Source organism: Candida dubliniensis, chromosome R, assembly GCF_000026945.1.
Source record: "Candida dubliniensis CD36 chromosome R, complete sequence".
NCBI classification, from domain to species: Eukaryota; Fungi; Ascomycota; class Pichiomycetes; order Serinales; family Debaryomycetaceae; genus Candida; species Candida dubliniensis.
Window position 1 is genome coordinate 588,577 of NC_012867.1, and position 19,039 is coordinate 607,615.

Here is a 19,039-nt window from a genome sequence, read left to right on the forward strand (position 1 = left end):
TTTTTCATTTCTATTTGTTTTTTAAATTTTCCAATTTTTCCAATTTTTCAATTTTTTCTTATTTTGAATTATACCTTTCCTCCTTCTAATATTGGGTTTATATTTATATCCATTTTCAAAAAAAAGAAAAGGTTTACTTCCTTCCCCTTTTCCTGCCCTCCCCCACACACACACATTAACACGTTAACACATTAAAACATTAAAACATTAACACATATTACGCTTCAAATCGATTTTGAGGGTTTAATTGGTAATATATTATTGTTATTATACTTTTAAACTTTCCCCTTTTAATCAAATTTGGGTTTGTTTGTTTTTTTTTATTTTTTTTTTTTGTTAAATTCATTCCCAAAATTATCCTTTTTTCTACCATCGTCTGTTTATCCACAACTAACTACTGATAATAATACTAATAACAAGTACTATCATTGTTATTATTTAACGTTTATTCCATTTTATCACTTTCCCACCCCTTCCCCCCCCCACTGTTTGTTTAATAAACAACAATAAAGGTTTGAGTTAAGTACCCAACTTGTACATATATTTCAATTGACGGTGTATTGTTACTAAAAAAAAAAATACTTAAATATTCAGGTATATCTCCTCCCCATATTCAAGTGTTTCTTTTTTTGTTTTTTGCAATTTTCGCTAATCATTTGGGGATTAATACTATCATTTACTTAAAAAAAGACCAAGATTGATAATAATAGTAATAATATTATTATTATTATAACTGATAAACTAACTGATTGAGTAATTCCGATTTCCCGAAATAAATAATAATAATAATAATAATATTACTTACAACACGGATTATTATTATTATTATTATTACTGATACTACTACTATTATTGTGTACACACCAACACACATCCATCCCTTTGAAAGAGTTTATTAATTCCTCGGTTTTATTTATATCAAGTGTAATACTTCCTTTTAATCTAATTGATATAACAAAGTTTACATATTACACACATTTACCACAACTGTTAATCCAATTTAACATTTCCACATACACACATACACACATAAACACATAAACACACAATTTTCTACACTTTTACCCTTAATTGACTGTGTGTTTAACATTATTAATTAATTTCAAATCTTAACAACAGTTATAATCATAAGAAAAAGGTATATAAACTTATTTATATCTTGTTTTTCAATTGAAGAAGAAGAACCAAAAACAAAAAAAATTTGCAACCCACCTACCCACCCACCCAAATAAACAAATAGTATTTATTTGCAAACGGTCAAAACCAAAAAAAAAAGATACCAAGAATCAATCTATTATGTCTACTGCTATCTATTATTCAACTCATAATATGCACGCAAATGATGATATAACTAATAGTGGTTCTACTACTGCTACTACTACTACTACTACTACTACATCGTCTGGTAATTCTGGTACCAATTCAACCAATTCCAATCAAATTAATCCTACTACAACAGTCAACAATCCTAATAATGGTTTAAATTCAACTAATAAAAATCATACTACTTTATTACCTTCTTTGGCTCATATTATGCCTAGTAATAGTACTAATAATACCAATAATAATGGTTCTTCAATTGATATAACTTCGACTCTTATTAATCCATATTCAAGTGGTGCTGCTGCTGCCGCTGCAATCGTTGGTAATGGTGGTAATGGTGGTAATGGTGGATATTATCATCCTCCACCTCCACATTCTCAACAACAACAACAATTTGATACTTCTTATTCTAATCAAACTACTCCAACTTCAGCTTATACCAATTTCAATAATGATTCAACTCATTCACCAACTGATATTCTGATGCAACAAAATATGAATAATTTAACATCTTCATCAACAGGAAATATGTCCATGGGTATTAGTGGTATTGATGGGACATTCTCTCATCATAATAATAATAACAACAGTATTAACAACAACAACAATAATAATAATAATAAATGTATTTGTAAATCAAAAGTCAATAAAATTCCTCGTCCAAGAAATGCATTTATTTTATTTCGACAAAAATATCATCAAATGGTATTAGATGAAGGTACTGTTATTAGAACTAATCCAGAAGTTTCTCGAGAATTAGGTAGACGATGGAGAGCATTATCACCTCAAGAAAAAGAACATTGGAATAATCTTGCTGAAGAAGAAAAAAAAAATCATGCTAAAAAATATCCTGGGTATAGATATACTCCAAGAAGAAATGGTAGAAATAAAAATTGTCCTGTTTGTAAAAATAAACCAATTACTACTACTACTACTAATAATAGTAATAATAATAATAAAGCTGCTTCTATTAGTGGAATGAGTATTAATGGTGGTAATAATAGTATATCAGGTGTTAGTAGTAGTGGTAGTAGTAGTATTCTTAGTGGTGGATTAACTTCTCGTGATAATTCAATTAATAATCCTAATGGTATTGATTATCAACAACAATTACAACTACAACAACAAGCTATACAATTTCAATCATTACCACCAGATCAATATCAACAATTACTTAAACAACAACAACAACAACTTCAATTACAAGCTCAACTTAATGGTAGTGGTGGTGGAGGTGGAGGTGGAGGTGGTAGTAGTGGTATAATTACTAATCCACAAACTATACCTCAATATATTACTAATGGGAATTATCCATCATATATAATTTCTCCTAATCCTTATTCTACTATTAGTACAACTGGTCCTAGTACTACAACAACTACTAATACATCATCATCATTATCATCATCAATAGGATTATCAGTACCTCCAACAGCTACCACTGCAACAACAAATACAAACACAAATACACATACATCATCATCTTCACAACCAACATCAGCAAATTCTCAATTACATTTTTATGAAGCTGAAAAATTATCTCCAGTATCATCAACTCATCATCAAAGTAGTATAAGTGAAATAACTCAACAACAACAACAGCAACAACAACAACAATTTTTGTATAATGCTAATTATAGTACTTTACCACCTACTACTAATAATAATACTACTAATACTACTACTACTATGCAGCAACAACATTCCGCAAGTACAGGAAATGAATATAGTCTTAATGGTGGTAATAATAATAATGGGAATACAACTGGATATGATAATAGATTTAGTTATGGTCAACCTATGATAATCACTGGTCAACCTCAACAACAACAAGGTCATCATGGACAACATTATAATAATGGATTACATCATACTACTCAACATTATCAACATCAACATCATCATCATCAACAACCTCCACAATGATTATTATTATTATTACTTACTTACTTACTTACAACATTTTACTTTTTCTTTTTATTTTTCTTTTTCTTTTTTTTAGAAAATTATCTATAAATACAATATAGTACAGTATAATACAATATAATATATACATTTACATATGAATTCAAACCAAAAAAAAAAAAAAAAAAAAAAAAAAAGACTTCAAACTTAAGATTATAAAGACAATTGTTTTTTTTTTTTTCACTTACATTTGGTTTGGTTTGGTTAAGTTTGGTTAAGTTTGGTTTAGGTTTTTTTTTTTTTTTTTATATATATGTCATTCCTCATTGAGTAAGTTAAAGTTTAATGAAGTTATAATAGATTGAATTATTTGTTAGTCATATAAATTAACAAAAAGAACAAGTCGAGGGGGGGGGGGGGGGGCAAGGGGGCGGGAAGGGGAGGTAATTATTATCAAATATATGTCAAAGTTTTCAAAGTTGTGAAAAAAAAAAAAAAAAAAAAAAAAAAAAAAAAAGAATGTCCTTGAAAAAGAACAAGAAGAAGAATATGGCGGTTGAGTGAGTGAGTGAGTGAGTGAGTGAGTGAGAAATTTAACGATTACATAAGCGTACATATTATTGGATATTTGTAAGATTCTTTTTTTCTTTTATTTTTTTTTTTTTTTTTGTGTCGATATACACGCAAGCAAGCACATATTAAATCATCATTATCATCATCATTATCATCATCATCTTTTTTTATTTATTTTAATTTCTAATTCACGAGTCACCCCTTGGACCAGTATACAACGGCTCACCCAGGTCCCATCACGGTCATCATCATCATTATCATTATTATCATCACTGTTATTATCAATGCGTGACGACAAATTTTTAGTGAATTTATTGTTTTTTTTTGTTTTTTTTTGTTTTTTTGGGGGGTGTTCTTTGTAAGGCGAAAACACCAAAAAAAAAAAAAAAAAAAAAGAATTCCGCTCCGGATAACAATTAACAATTAACAATAACAATAACAATAACCCAACAAACAAACTAACTAAGTAACTAACTAACTAACTAACTAACCAATTAACCAAAATATATGCATAATCTAATATTTGACAAAAAAAAAAATTGAAAGAATTGAAAATTTTTATGTTGTTGTTTTTTAGCTGATTTTAAATATTGCTTTCTTCTTATCTGTAAAATCTAAAAACTAGATTTACATATATTTTTTTTTTTTTTTTTTGAAAGAAAATCGCACAGAATTAAACCAGCAGTAGATTGACGCGAAATAGAGTCTAATTCATATAGATACGTCATAGGAAGAAGAAGAAGAAGAAGAAGAAAAAGAAGAAGGACTCTAAAAATAGGTATCATTTGCTCCCAATAAAATCTATCACCAGTTTTCATCGTTGTTGTTGTAAATTATCTATCAAATCTTTGTGTTTTTTGCATATATAAAATATGTGTTTCTTTCTCTTATTCTTTCCTCATCAATCATTACCATGTGGCTTGTCTTTTATTTTGTGTGAAATATCTATCTATCAAATCAAATCAATTGAGACAAGTAATAATATATAATTTGCTCATAATTATATCTTATCAAATTAGATTGTTCGTATTTTTCATCATTTTGCAACAAAGTCAACAACAACAACAACAACAACAACAACAACAGCAAGTATAATAATAATAATAATAATAATGGCAGGGCTTATAACAAAGATAGACTTGTTTTGTTGTTATTGTTCGCCAAAAAAAAAAACCAATGTACTCTACGAATAAGCGATGAATAGAAACCCTTTCAATAACACAAATGTCAAAAAAAAAAAAAAAACATTAAACAAAGATGAGAGGGAGTTGGAGTTGGAGTTGGAGTTGGTTGTTTATCGTTTTCCATCTATACTTAAATCAGTTAGTTTGGTAGTTATATAATAATATAAACATACTTTTAAAGTTCCAAAAAAAAAAAAAAACAAAAAAAAAACATAAAGAATGAAAGAAAAACAAAAAAGGGGGTGGAGGGGTGGAGTGAAGAGGGATTCAAGAAGTTCTATCAGGGTTCTTATTGTATTAATCACTCTATTATTATTATTATTATTATTACTATTATTATTACAACAATACAATACTTTTTGTTATTTCAAATTGTGTAAGTTAAGTTAAACTTCAATAAAAGCTTATATCAAATCATAATGGTAGCAGCAGCAGTAGTAGTAGTAGTTGCCATTATTACCAAGAAGGGGAGTTTAAGACAATCCCAAAAACCTAATATTAAATTGTTTACTTCGAAAATATATATAGAAATATATTAATACGATTCTTGGTGGCTCTCACATTATATGAAGTAAATTCATTTTATTTGAGGGGGGGGGGGGGAGTCTAAAGAATCACGATTACTGGTAAAGGTATGATTTACAATATTCAAGAGTTCATAACTATGACAGAAATTATTAATCATTACATATATGTATATTATTCCTAAGAAAGAGTTGTTCTCTAAAGGAGATCATAACCAACTTACAATTCCTTTTTCAAGTTGTTGTTGTTGTTGTTGTTGTTGTTGTAAGAAAAGAGTTCTTACCTTGAACACTCTTTTCAGATCAATATCCAATGTATCAACATTTGAGCTTCCAAAATCCAAACAATTGAAAAAAGGATTAAGAAAATGTGTTTCCTATGTTATAACAACTATTTATTTAATATACTTACTTATTCAAAATGAATTTCTATCCATTCCCGGGGTTGTTTAGAAATAGAAGAACCAACAACTTGAAAGATTTTGGATCTACAACAACAACCCATCATTAACCACCTCCACTACTATTGAAGTGCTCGGCAAGTATAACCGAATTTATTACACACTTGCCACCCGAAAATGTGCCGAATGAAAATAAAATAAAGATTGACAGTGGGATGTCTAACTTTGTGATTAAAAGCTTATTAAAATTCATCTTTAAATTGAATACTCTACTCTATGCAGGAAAGCGCACAAGCGGAATTATTTGATATTTGATATTTGATATTTTATTATATACTGTGAGGTGTTGTATCTGTAGTTGAGACCAAACTAGCCAATCACACACAAATATACATACTTATACTATACTACCAGAAAGTGGTTAATGAAAGAAACATTAGAAGAAATGTATTAACTGGCTTTCCACCACCCCACCCCCCCTTCACTTCCGATCTTTGTGGAGCTAACATTTTTTGTAAAAAAAAATAAAAAAAAAAAAAAAAATTAAATTATGAATGCAGATAGTTATTATGCAAGATCAGCAACAAGATTGGATAGACAATTACAGATACATGTTATTCCCCCACCACCACCACATTAATACTAGAAATGAACACGTAATAGTATTAAAAATTATCTATAAATTTAAATCAGAGACAATAATTAAAAGTGGCGGTGTATCTAACATTATTGGTGGAGGTAAATATTTTAGTATTTTACTCCACGCCAAGAAGTATAGTACCAGTAGTAGTAGTAGATCTCATCATCACAACAACAACTGCAACAACAACAACAACAACAACAACAACGATATAGATGCACTATGGATTAACCAGTTTATCGTCTTCTTCAAAATGTCAAAATTCTGATTTTTAGTTTAGAAATCTTACTTAACGGTAAAGATTAAAAACGTAATGGAGTTTATTATTTGATGAGTTGTGGTAATTCTAGACTGTGATCATTAACACTTTGGCAAGATAAAAGAATTGCAAATGCAAATGTAAATGTAAATGCAAATGCAAATAGTAGTAATAGTAGTAGCAGTAGTAGTAGCAGTAGTAGTAGTAGTAGTAGTAGTAGTAGTGATATCAACTTGATTTATTTACACTACTAAATTATTAATAGTGCATATATAAATTTAGTATCTGTATAATGGGATAAATAAAACATATATTATACATATGTATGGTTACTTAAATTAGAAACTGTTGTATGCGTCTGTAATTTTTTTTGTGGATTTAAATTAAAAAATAATATTTAACACTTTATACATTAAATCCAATTCATGCAGTTTGTGATAATAATAGTAATGCCGATCTTCAGTCTGATCAGCCCAATCCAAGCCAAGCCAAACCAAACCAAACCTTAACCACAATTTGAAAAGATATGAAACTTCAATGTACACCAGAAATAAAATACAAATTCAAAAGTAGTATTAACCAATAATATCAATTTACAACGAATTTCACAAAACAAGACAACAAAACAGAATGATCAGGCATGTATGTATTCATATGTATTCATGTATCATTCTCATACAATTATATAAACCTTTAATTATCAGGATTAACCGATATTTGCATTATTCCTATTGTCTTTATTTGTGTTTTATTGTAAACGTTACATCTAAACAATAAATGAATTCATACTCTCCAAAAACTCCGCAAATACCAACAAGACAGATTAGGTAACTGAATCCGATGAGAAAAATATCAATTGTACTTCATGTATCATGTATACCCCAGGTACATACATACATACATACATACAAAGCTTTGGTGCCATAAACGCGCTACCATACACCCATGGTTACTATTACGGCCATGGTTTTTATCTACATTAATTTTATAAAACTTACAACCTTCGTCAAATTTTCAAACAAAATGAGATCTAGATTTCAAATCACAAATTACTTTTGTTATTATTGAACAGAAAAAAAAAAAAAAAAAAAAAAAAAGAAAGAAAAATCAGGTTATTAGGATCATACGATATCTTTTGCAATACCCGATTCATAACCGATCAAAAATATTCGTCTTCATTAATACCCTTCATCGTAGATACAACCAAAAAAAAAAAAAGAACATTAAGAAATAATTAAAGGCATTTTTTCAATTCTTTCAAGAGATGATACGAAAACCTGGAATGCAATATTCTTTTTTTTTAAAAAAATAGAGAAGTGTGTGTGTGTGGCGGGGGGGGGAATCAAGAATAAACAACAACAACAATTCATGAAAAAAAAAAAAAAAAGCAAGAAAGAAAGAACTCTCCTTAAAAAACATTTACAATAATAATGTAAAAAGAAGAAGGTTATAGTTTCTTTCTTTCTTGAAGATCAATGTGAATCAATTATTCTTATTTGTCCCATCATCTCCAACCATCTACTTGTTTAAATTGATTTTGGTTTGTTCAAGATAGAAGAAAGAACCAAAAAGGGGGAGGGGAGGGGAGGGCAAGGAAGGAAGTAGAAGAAGAAGAAGAAGAAGGAGGAAGAAAAGACAATTGGTTCATTGAATTTGGTTCTTCAAACTAAAAACAAAAAACAAAAAAAAAAAAAGAAAACAATTTGATGAAATACAAAACCAACAATCCACAATCCATAATCCATAATCCACAATAATACTAATTGAGCTCTCTATTCTTTTTCATTTGATTTTATTGGTGACCATAATAATAATAATAACAATAATAATAACAATAATGGTATTTTCACAATACTGTTACAATCAATAGTTCTATTTTCATATATTAATATGTTACCCTCGTATCTTTTCTTTTATTTTGTACTACAATTAGTATTATTATTATTTTCTGCTACTAATATTATCAAATCCGGTTAAATGTTTTTCCATAAACCAATTACAAAATAATATTATTCTCTTTTTTTTTTGGGGGGCCCTATGCAGGATCGTCAAAATATTCCATTTGGTAGCACCTAGGAAAACTTATTTCATCAATTTAAAATAAATCTTTTTTGATATATAAAGGTTAACAACAACAACAACAAATTATAAATAATGTATTGATTGATTGGAATTGATGAATTTATATTAGGGTGGATCATCAGGTACAATGATAATGATAATGATAATGATATTGTTTCAATTATAATGAGGTTATCTATGAAAGGGAAGATTGTACTTTACCTTTTTTACAAAGATTTACAATTACAATTTACTGAAATAATTTGCAAGATATAAATATTTCAATTTTTTAATTTATAATTTTTAATATTAAATGATATTGTACATACTTACCAATAGTTTTGAAAGATGAAGGGGGTAAGGGGGTATCGTTTTTGTTTGACAACAAATTATACTTTTTTGTAAATTTGATAATTATCCAAATCAACAAAAAACTGATACTCTTTCATTCATTCTACTATCATTGCTATAAAATAAATAAATGAATAAATAAATAAATAAATAATAATACTATCACAAAATTTTTGTTTCTTAAAAAATTTCAAGCCTTTTTTCCTTAAAAACTCTTACCAAAAATAAAAAGTCAGAATAATAAATATAATCCAATTACATCAATGATTATTTCTCTTATTTTAAATATCTTCACCAAATCCATCTAATTTAACAACTTCACCTGGTTTAAATGGTGGTAATCCTAAATAAGGACATCCATCACATCTAAATGCATCACCAAGAGCACACAGTCCACAACCACCAGTTTTACCTTGTACTGTGAAATCTATTTCTGATAAATCTTCTTCAGTAAATTTAATTTTCTTTTGGCTTTGTTGTTTTAATCTTTCTTCAATTTTAATAGCTTCTAAAGTTGCTGATTGAGCTAATTTACCTAAAATTTGATCTTGTAAATTTTGTTGATTTGAAACTTCTAATTCTTCTAATTCTTTTAATCCACAAGTACAATCTTTACAAGCTTTCTTTCTTTTTTTACCACCATTTAATGATAATTCACATTTTCTTGGAGTAATTAATTTATCCGAAAATGATTGTTCGCCATTATTATTGTTATTGTTATTGTGATTATTATATTTGAGTAAATCATTTTCATCTATAAGTTCATCATCATCTTCTTCTTCTTCATTGGCATTATCAGATAACGATCCATCAGAACTATTTTCATCATCACTACTGAAATAAGTTAATTTTGTTTCAACCAATTTTCTTTTGTTATTAGTTATATTATCAATTTCTTGTGGAACATTAATAGTCATGTCATTTTTATTTAGTTTTTTAAATAAAGGTAATGATTTTTTAGTATTATTAGTTGTTTTCTTTTTCAATAATGTCACCACTGGTTCATCAACTGGTATTGGTTTAACCCATACATAAACTGTTCCCTCATTCAAACCTGATTGTTGTTCTTGTTGTTCTTGTTCTTCTTCTTCTATTATAAATCCTGTCATTAAAACATCTAAATTTTGATCTAAAGGTAAATCACCTTTAAATTTCCCATTTGATTTTAATAATTTATAAATTAATTGCATTAACAGAATAGGAATTTCTCTATATTGAGGTTCATCATTAGGATTAATATATATTATTTCATCATAATAATCATTTGGTAATTCAATCACTCCTTTAGTGATTCTATCAATTATTTGTTGATTAATATTTATTGAATTGATATCATTATTATGTGATTGATAAATTTTCAGTTTGATTTGTTCTACTGAATGGGCATCAGTAACTACAGTTGGATGAAGTAATAATAAAATATTAATCAGCGATGTCATTAGTGCCTGTGTGTGTGTGTGTGTGTGTTTACTTGAATATTAAAGATTAGTCTTGAAGTAATAAATAAATAATGAGTTTGGAAAAAACTAGATGATATATATATATATATATATGTATAGATGATTGATTGATTGATTGATTGATTAATATATATTTCAAGAATCAAAATAGGGCGGACGTGTTAGATTAGTAATCGGAATGGGACGTAGTGTGAAAAAAACTTTTTTTTTTTTTTCTTATCCTCTGATCACAATTACACGACCATACTATAAAAAGTTTCTTTTTTTTCAGCTTACACACGACCATAATAATCTCCAAATGACTCCTCCGATGATCGGATGACAATTAGTCAATTTACTATTCGTTATAAATTGATTATTAACCAACCAGATAGTATTTGATTATTATTTATAAGGAAATCAATCTTTAAAACTCATCTGATGATGATGATAATGATGACTAAGAAATTACTTTTTATTTTTTCTGGAAAATTCCCAGTTTATTTTCCTTAAGCCAATCACTATTCCCGGGAATTTTTTTACTCTTTTAACTTGATCTCGTATTTATTCAAAAGTAATTTATACAATTACCATTTAATCTTGCTCTTCAATATATATATATATATATATATATTTATGTATATCAACTAAATTAGTTTCACTTTCAACTTCTTGTTTAAGAGTTTCTTTTTTTTTTTTTTTTTTGATATATGTCAAGATAAAGGTGGTTATTCTTCAATATCCGCCAGATGATTAATTAGATGGCATCTACCAAAGTCTGCATTCTCTGTTGATACTAGCTAAATTAAAGAACTAACGGGTATAAATTATTCCCGTGAAAAAGAATACCGCCCCTCAACCATAACCATAACTTCAATTCATACAAATATTCACTGTTATATGCTTAAAGTATTTGTATGTTGATTTGATTGTAGACAGTTTTGGTATATTTTAAATTAGACGATAAATAGGGTTTTAGAACTACATTTATCATTCGGAATTATATTTTTCATTTATATTTATCTATTTGCTTGTTTGTTGACCAAGTTTAAAATCTCATCTTATTGTTTTAATAAGTATAATTATCCATTGTGTGTTCGTCCTATCGTCCGGTGTTTATCTTCTCTTTAGATCTCAATCTCAAATTGGATTCGTGTTACAATTATTAGTGTTACACATTTATTATTAATTAATACATTATATTATAAATATTATAAAATTATACATTGTCTTTATTTTTTTTTGTTTATTCTTTATCATCCTCGGTTTCATCTTCAGTATCATCACCATCATCACCACCAGCAGCAGTATGTAATTTAACTAATGAAAATGCTGCTTCTGTTTCATCTTTCGTACTATAAGAATCATTCCTACTATGCTTAGTACGGTTCTTGAAATTTAATGTCCTAGCAGCTGCAGCATCAGCAGCATCAGTAGTAGATGTAGAAGCAGGTCTCTCATTATCTTTATTATTGTTAACACCTGAATGTCTGTTTTTTTGAATTATTTTTCTTATAGCATCTTTAGCTGATATTTCTTCATCATTAGGTTCAATTATTAATTTTGTTGGTGAAGATTGTGGTGGCAAATATACTGGTGATATTGAGGTTGTCACTGGTGTAGAAGATAATGACCATGATGGGGGAATTTGATTTTCTCGAATTTGGTTTGGATTTTGATTTTGTTGTTCATTTGATGTTAATGGTGTAAATTTAGGTTGTGGAGGAGGTGGTGGTAGTTTATGTTGTGAGAATTGCAGTTGTGGTCTTGGTGGTGAAAATTGTAAATTCACATTTGCTGACCATGAATGTCGACTTGATTTTAAATTAGGTGATTTATTAATATTAGATAGGCTGTTATTACTGTTATCACTTATTGATTGTCCATTCCCACTATTTATAATCCCATTCATATACCTATTATGAGCACTATTCTGATTATTAAGCATTACAGAATTTAAAGTATCATATAATCGTTTAGCAGAATGGAATTGTGGTGTCCTTTGTAATTTCAATCGTCTTGCCTCTTCATCTTCATTACCTCCACCACCACTACCAACAGGAGTATAACCACTATGACCTTGGTCTTCATCATCATCATCATCATCATCATCTCGTTCAACAATACCATATCGTTTCAGCCGTTGTTCAGGGGAATCATTATCTTCATTTCTAGGGGTTCTTAATGCTACCCCATAAGGAGATTTACCCACTGGTGATTCAAATATCCCATAACTTCGACGTTTACTCGATGGCGTATACGGTAGGGATGGTACATGAGAATCCAAATTTGATTCTTTATCTTTTACCCCTGACACCTGTTGTTGTTGTTGTTGTTGTTCCTGGTCAGGGGTACTTAAAAATGAAGATGACAGTCGTTTAGTTTGTCGATGGAAAAATGTTGTTTGAGGTTTTTGTGGTGATGGAGGAGTGGTTGGTTGTGGAGGTGGTTCTTGTACGACAATTGGAAGTGCTTTTTGTGCTTTTGGTGATGACACAGGGGTTGTTGGTTTGCTCAAACTCATAACTAAACTGTGCTTGTGTGTTTGTTAATAATATCTAGTGTCAGTAGTGTCTTATCTTTCTCTTTCGTCCTATTTAAATCAAAGGAAATAATAAGGTTAAGTCTTGAGCTTGGGAATGGATGTAGGTGAAGTGTTAAGTAGGATTAGAAAAGAAAAATGTTGATAATAATTTAAAAACAAATTTGAACAAACAAAACAACGCCAAAAAAAAAAAAAAAAAAAGAAATAAGAGAGAACAAAAGAAAAAAAAAAATGTCTCCTGTGAAAGAAACAACTGAACAACTACAACAACAACTCATTAATTATTACTTCTATTTCATTTTTCAAACACAATTGATATTAACACTAGCACTAATTGATATAATGTAAACGTACTTAAAGCTTTCAGTTAACATGTTGTCTGACTGATATATATTAAGAAGATGGACATATATTTGGAACGTCAGATGCCGTGGCATAACAACACCAGCATTCCAGAATACTTGTGAGTGAGTGAGTGTGTGTGTGTGTTGTATCACATGTGGGCGTGTCCACTTGCCATAAAAAGAACCAGAAAAGATCAACGACATTTTCTTGTGTCTCATTATCCATGTCGCACAATCTATTGTAATGTTGCGGTGTGTTTCAATTCCTTCTCAACGTATGAATCTTGAAAATTTGATATATCAAAATTCCAATTTTGGGGTTATCTCGTAAAATAAGATATTGGTAGATATAGTAGCATAATTTTGCTAAATAATGATAGTTTGAAGAGTAACTAAAGAAAATTGCGAGCTACCATATAATAAACATGAATCGTGTCACGTGCATGGTGTATACCAATTGGTAGTTCTTAAGTGGGAGCGACATTAATTAAGGGATGCGACATTTTTATAAGTGCGACAAAATTCAAAGCTCAAAGAAAAAAAAAACATTCCTCCCCAAAAAACCAAAAAAAGCAAAAAAAAAAAAAAAATTGAATGAGAAAATGTAAACAAATAAAATCAAGATACTCTACAAACCCTCAAACCATTTGTTCCTGCTCCTCAACAGTTACAGTTATTGTGCGTGTATCTTTATTATTTCTACCATATACAGTTGGTTTCAGTTATTATTGTTATTGTGAATTATTGAATTGAAAGAGTATTATTTGTGTTTTTTATTTTCTTCCTGTTACCCAATACCAAGAATTAATTACAAGATATATACCACACATTAAGGGCAATTGTGTACAACCATCACAACAACTGCATGTTGATTGATTACAAGAATAGAAAAAGTATTCAATTTTTATTATTATTATCAACGAGAACGACAGCCACAGTAAAAAAGCATTCGATCAGTATTAGAGTTTATCAATGAGTCAAGCATCAAATCCAATATACGGATTGAGAAGAAATAATGGATTTGTTGGAAGTTCTAACTCTGCTGCCACTAACAACAACAACAACAACGTTAACAATCATAATGGTAATAGAATTTCTTTAGGGTCAGCTACTAGAACATCATCAATAATATCTAATAATCTCCCATTCAGACAATCATTATTACATGGGAATTATGAAAATGCAATCAATACCCCTTCGACTTCACAACAACAATCTCAACAAGGGATACTGACTCTGCAAACGAAAAGAAGATCAACATTATTATCAACACCAGCAACTACAACTAAACGAAGACAAAGTATGATAGGTAGTAACTTGCAACAACAACAACAACAACAATATGGATCTACTGCTTTTCGACATTCAACTCAACCTTCATCAACATCAATGAATTCTCAATTCAATCAAGCATTACAGCGTGTATCTCCATATTATAATCCAGCATCATATTCATCACAAACACCATCTTCCCAACCTTCATCACAACAGCAGCAACTGCAACAATCAGTAATACCAACATCTGCATCATCCTCTCAACAACAGCAACAATCAATGGACCCTCGACCTTTAAAAGATAAAAAATATCAAGAACTCATACAAAAGGAAATCATTCGATATTTAATTGATTATAAATTTGAAATTAAAACCAATATTGCCTTGACAGAAAATATTTTAAAACTGCCTACACAAAAGAATTTTAATGCCATATTTAAATTTTTATATAATCAACTTGACCCTAATTATATTTTTATTAAACTGTCAATTGAACAAGAAATTGTTACATTATTGAAATTATTAAATTATCCTTATATGCATACAATTACTCGATCACATTTTAGTGCTGTTGGAGGTAATAATTGGCCAACATTTTTAGGAATATTATATTGGTTAGTGGAATTGAATTTATCATTACTGACTTTAAATGATGATGATTTTTTAGCAGATGATGATTTTGATAAAATATTCATTGAATATATTTGGAAATCATATAGTTTGTTTATTAATGATGAAGAAGAGGATGAAGAATCCAATGGTGGAGATAAGTTTTATAATGATATGAAAATTAAATTTGATCAATTACAAGAAAAATTAAATCAAGAATTAAATAATGTTGAACAACAACATGAAAATTTAATTAATAAATATCATGAATTAAATAATCAATTGAAAATTCGTGATGATGCTCTTAAAAAAACTGTGGCATTAGAAGAAGATTATATGAAATTAAAATCATATAATCAAAATGTTGAAAAAATGATGCCGGAATGGAATAAAAAATTGGAACAATTACTGAATGAAGTAATATCATATGAAGAACAAATGAATAAATTACAAGATCAGAAAAAATCAATTGAAATAGATTTACAACAACGAGGAATATCAATTGATAAAGTCAATGAATTATATATTAAACGAGATCAATTATCAAAATCAATTGAAACCATGTCTAATAAAATTGATGATTTAAAAGAAAAATTACTGGGGAGATCATATGATTTAGAAAAAAATTTTGATAATTTAGAATCTCTAACTAATCAATATAATGAGATTACTAATAAATTCAATTATTATTACTATCAACAGCAGCAGCAACAACAACAACAACAAACGCAACAATCACAACAACCCAATAATGACAATCAATTGATACCACAATTTGGATTAAAATTAGATGAGAATATTAAAACCACTTATGAACAACAATTTACTCGAGATGAAATATTTATAAATATCAATGTTAAACAAGAACGAACAAATTTATTAAATTTCCGTAATGAATTAGATCATCAAATATTAAATGATCGATCATTAGCTATGAAATTTAATGAAAAATGTGATATTGAACAAGATAAAATTAAAGATCAACAATCAATAATTGAAGAATTAAAAATTCAAGATTCTTTAATGAAACGGAAATTGGATGATTTAAAACAACAAATATTTCAAATTCAAAGTGAATTTAATAGTCAAATTGAATCATTAGATCAACAAATTAGAGAAACTAAATCAAATATTCAATCAGATATTTTACAATTAGAACGAAAATTACGTGATGTTAATTTAAATAAAAGTTTAATTCAAGAACAATTAATTGGTAAACGACAAAAAATTGATGAAGATGTAATTAATTTGACTTCATTTATATTAAAATTTAAAACTAATATTCAAGAAAAATTAATTAATATTGCTGATATTGTTCAAGATCAATTGAAAAAGGAACAACAACAACAACAACAGCAACAAGAGCAGCAAGAACTTGAGTGAAAAAGGGTTTCATTGGTGTTCAATTAAATCAAATAGTTCTTTTTGTTTCTCAATCTACCAACAATTCATAAATTACCTACATCGACATACACACTATACATTGGTTTTTACCAACTATTTTCATTCTCACTATTATTGTTATAATTATTAATTTTGTATAAATTATCCATATTATCTTGTGGAATTGCCATTCTTTTTATAACACCTCTCATTTATTATTATCTCAATCATATATTTGTATTATTATTATTAGTATAGTTTATTATTATTTTTTTTTTTTCAATATAAAAACAAAAAGTTACCAAAAATCATACTGAAGTGGATCATATCCTCGGCTATAGATTATTCAATCAATTAAAGAATTACAAGTTTCCTAAAATTTGTATGTAAAGAGATGCCTTGTCTATTAAACAGACGATGATGAGAAATGGAAAACATGAAGGGAAGCTCTTAGACAAAAAAAAAAAAAAAATCAAAATCAAATCAAATCAAATCAAATCAAATCAATTATTCTTTCTTTCTTTCTTATCCACCATATATATATCCAAGTCATGAGTGATTTAAATATATTTATAACTTCTAATTTAACATCATCAGAAAGAAGAATATCACCTCAATGGAATTTAAAATATTTAAAACAAAAATTAGAATCAATTACTGGGATTTCTCCCCAAAATCAAATTTTACAATATTATCCCAATAATCATTCTAATGAATATAAATTAATTCCTTTCCCTGAAACCACCACTTCTGACGTTAATGATGAACAAATTTTATTATCATCATTGAATTTACAACTGTATAGTCGAATTCATGTATTAGATTCTGATCCCAATAGTGATATCAATAAATTACAAGAAGAACCACAAACCAATGAGGAAGAAGAAGGTGGTGATGGTGGTGGTTTCACAGAATTTAAATTACTGGAAGAAGATTATAAAACTCGTCAAGATTCAGTATTGAATTGGAAAAAGACTAATAAATTAGGTCGATTCGATCCTAAATTCCAATCATTACAAGAAAAATTACAACATGAAACAGAAATTAAACTACAAACCATGTCTATTGGATCACGATGTCGATTAATTAATATTGAAAATAATGAAAGACGTGGTGTAATTAGATTTATTGGGAAAATTATACCATTAGATAAAGGAGAAAATGATTGGGTAGGGATTGAATTTGATGAACCAGTTGGGAAAAATAATGGTAGTATTGATGGGATTAAAATATTTGAATGTAAACCAAATCATGGAAGTTTTGTTAGACCAAGATTAGTTGAAGTTGGTGATTTCCCTGAATTGGATCCATTTGCTGATGAAGATATGGATGATGATGATGATGAAGAGTTGTAAATAGAGATATAAATGAATATGCATCTTGTTTTTTAGTTATATCTGATTGAATATAGAATCTTTAATGCCGACCTAATTGAACCGACCTTGCCATTGATGTATTGGTCAGGAGGACATAATCGCGCGGTACATGTTGGCCGAACGCCGACCTCATTGGACGTAATCGTTCCATCTCTCGCTCGTTGGAATAAACACACAAACAAGAGAATTATTTCTATTTTGTAATTAACAATGAAGAAAAAAAAAAAAAACTTGAATGGCAAAAAAAATCAAGACAAAGTTTTGATTTGAATCTTTCATTTCCAATACCACTTAACCAACCAATTCCCCCAACTACTCCCATCATGGCTGCATTTGATGAAATATTTGATTATGTCGATAAAGATACTTTTTTCCAATATTTCCGATTGACATTAGTTGTTTGTACTTATTTGATATTCCGGAAATATTATTCTGCTTGGGCCATTAAAAAGCAAACTGCTACTCAATTAGCTCAAGATCAAAAACAACAAGCTGAAAAATCTGAAAGAGATGCTAAAGAATCTAAAGAAAAATTTGATACTATTTCTAATGAAGCTAAAGAATTTGGTTGGGGTAAAAAAACTAGAAATAATGTTAAATTAACTGAAGCAGTATTAGCTGAATATAGTGAACAACAAAGACAAAGAAATCAAACTAGTTATGATGCTCAAGAAGATGCAGATATTGATGATTTATTAGAAGATTAAACAGAATGTAAATGGTAATGTATGATTAGAGTATTTAATTTGTAATTTATAGAATTGTTTTGTAGTAATGGAGCAAAAAGAAAAAGTATTTTCAAATGACAAAGTTCCAATTAATTTAGTTATATGAATTGGGTTTAATC

General features: G+C 28.4%; 6 protein-coding genes across 6 annotated transcripts; 4 read left to right on the forward strand and 2 right to left on the reverse strand. All coding sequences in view use genetic code 12, as the record gives it.

The window, feature by feature from the left end:
* Window positions 1-1,296: 1,296 nt before the first annotated feature.
* CD36_27640 (heme-dependent repression factor, putative) lies at window positions 1,297-3,249 on the forward strand (the record flags this gene model as incomplete). Its single annotated transcript, XM_002421786.1, has 1 exon — window positions 1,297-3,249. One exon carries the CDS (start codon window positions 1,297-1,299, stop codon window positions 3,247-3,249), a length of 1,953 nt encoding a protein of 650 aa, XP_002421831.1.
* Window positions 3,250-9,502: 6,253 nt separating this feature from the next.
* CD36_27670 (conserved hypothetical protein) lies at window positions 9,503-10,660 on the reverse strand (the record flags this gene model as incomplete). The annotated part of the gene is made up of 1 exon (XM_002421787.1): window positions 9,503-10,660. The coding sequence occupies one exon, from the start codon at window positions 10,658-10,660 to the stop codon at window positions 9,503-9,505; it is 1,158 nt and encodes a 385-aa protein (XP_002421832.1).
* Window positions 10,661-11,906: 1,246 nt separating this feature from the next.
* Window positions 11,907-13,184, reverse strand: CD36_27680 (conserved hypothetical protein; the record flags this gene model as incomplete). The annotated part of the gene is made up of 1 exon (XM_002421788.1): window positions 11,907-13,184. One exon carries the CDS (start codon window positions 13,182-13,184, stop codon window positions 11,907-11,909), a length of 1,278 nt encoding a protein of 425 aa, XP_002421833.1.
* Window positions 13,185-14,521: 1,337 nt separating this feature from the next.
* Window positions 14,522-16,816, forward strand: CD36_27700 (kinetochore protein, putative; the record flags this gene model as incomplete). Its single annotated transcript, XM_002421789.1, has 1 exon — window positions 14,522-16,816. One exon carries the CDS (start codon window positions 14,522-14,524, stop codon window positions 16,814-16,816), a length of 2,295 nt encoding a protein of 764 aa, XP_002421834.1.
* Window positions 16,817-17,367: 551 nt separating this feature from the next.
* On the forward strand, window positions 17,368-18,171 carry CD36_27710 (alpha tubulin formation protein, putative; the record flags this gene model as incomplete). The annotated part of the gene is made up of 1 exon (XM_002421790.1): window positions 17,368-18,171. One exon carries the CDS (start codon window positions 17,368-17,370, stop codon window positions 18,169-18,171), a length of 804 nt encoding a protein of 267 aa, XP_002421835.1.
* Window positions 18,172-18,515: 344 nt separating this feature from the next.
* CD36_27720 (conserved hypothetical protein) lies at window positions 18,516-18,899 on the forward strand (the record flags this gene model as incomplete). Its single annotated transcript, XM_002421791.1, has 1 exon — window positions 18,516-18,899. One exon carries the CDS (start codon window positions 18,516-18,518, stop codon window positions 18,897-18,899), a length of 384 nt encoding a protein of 127 aa, XP_002421836.1.
* Window positions 18,900-19,039: the final 140 nt, after the last annotated feature.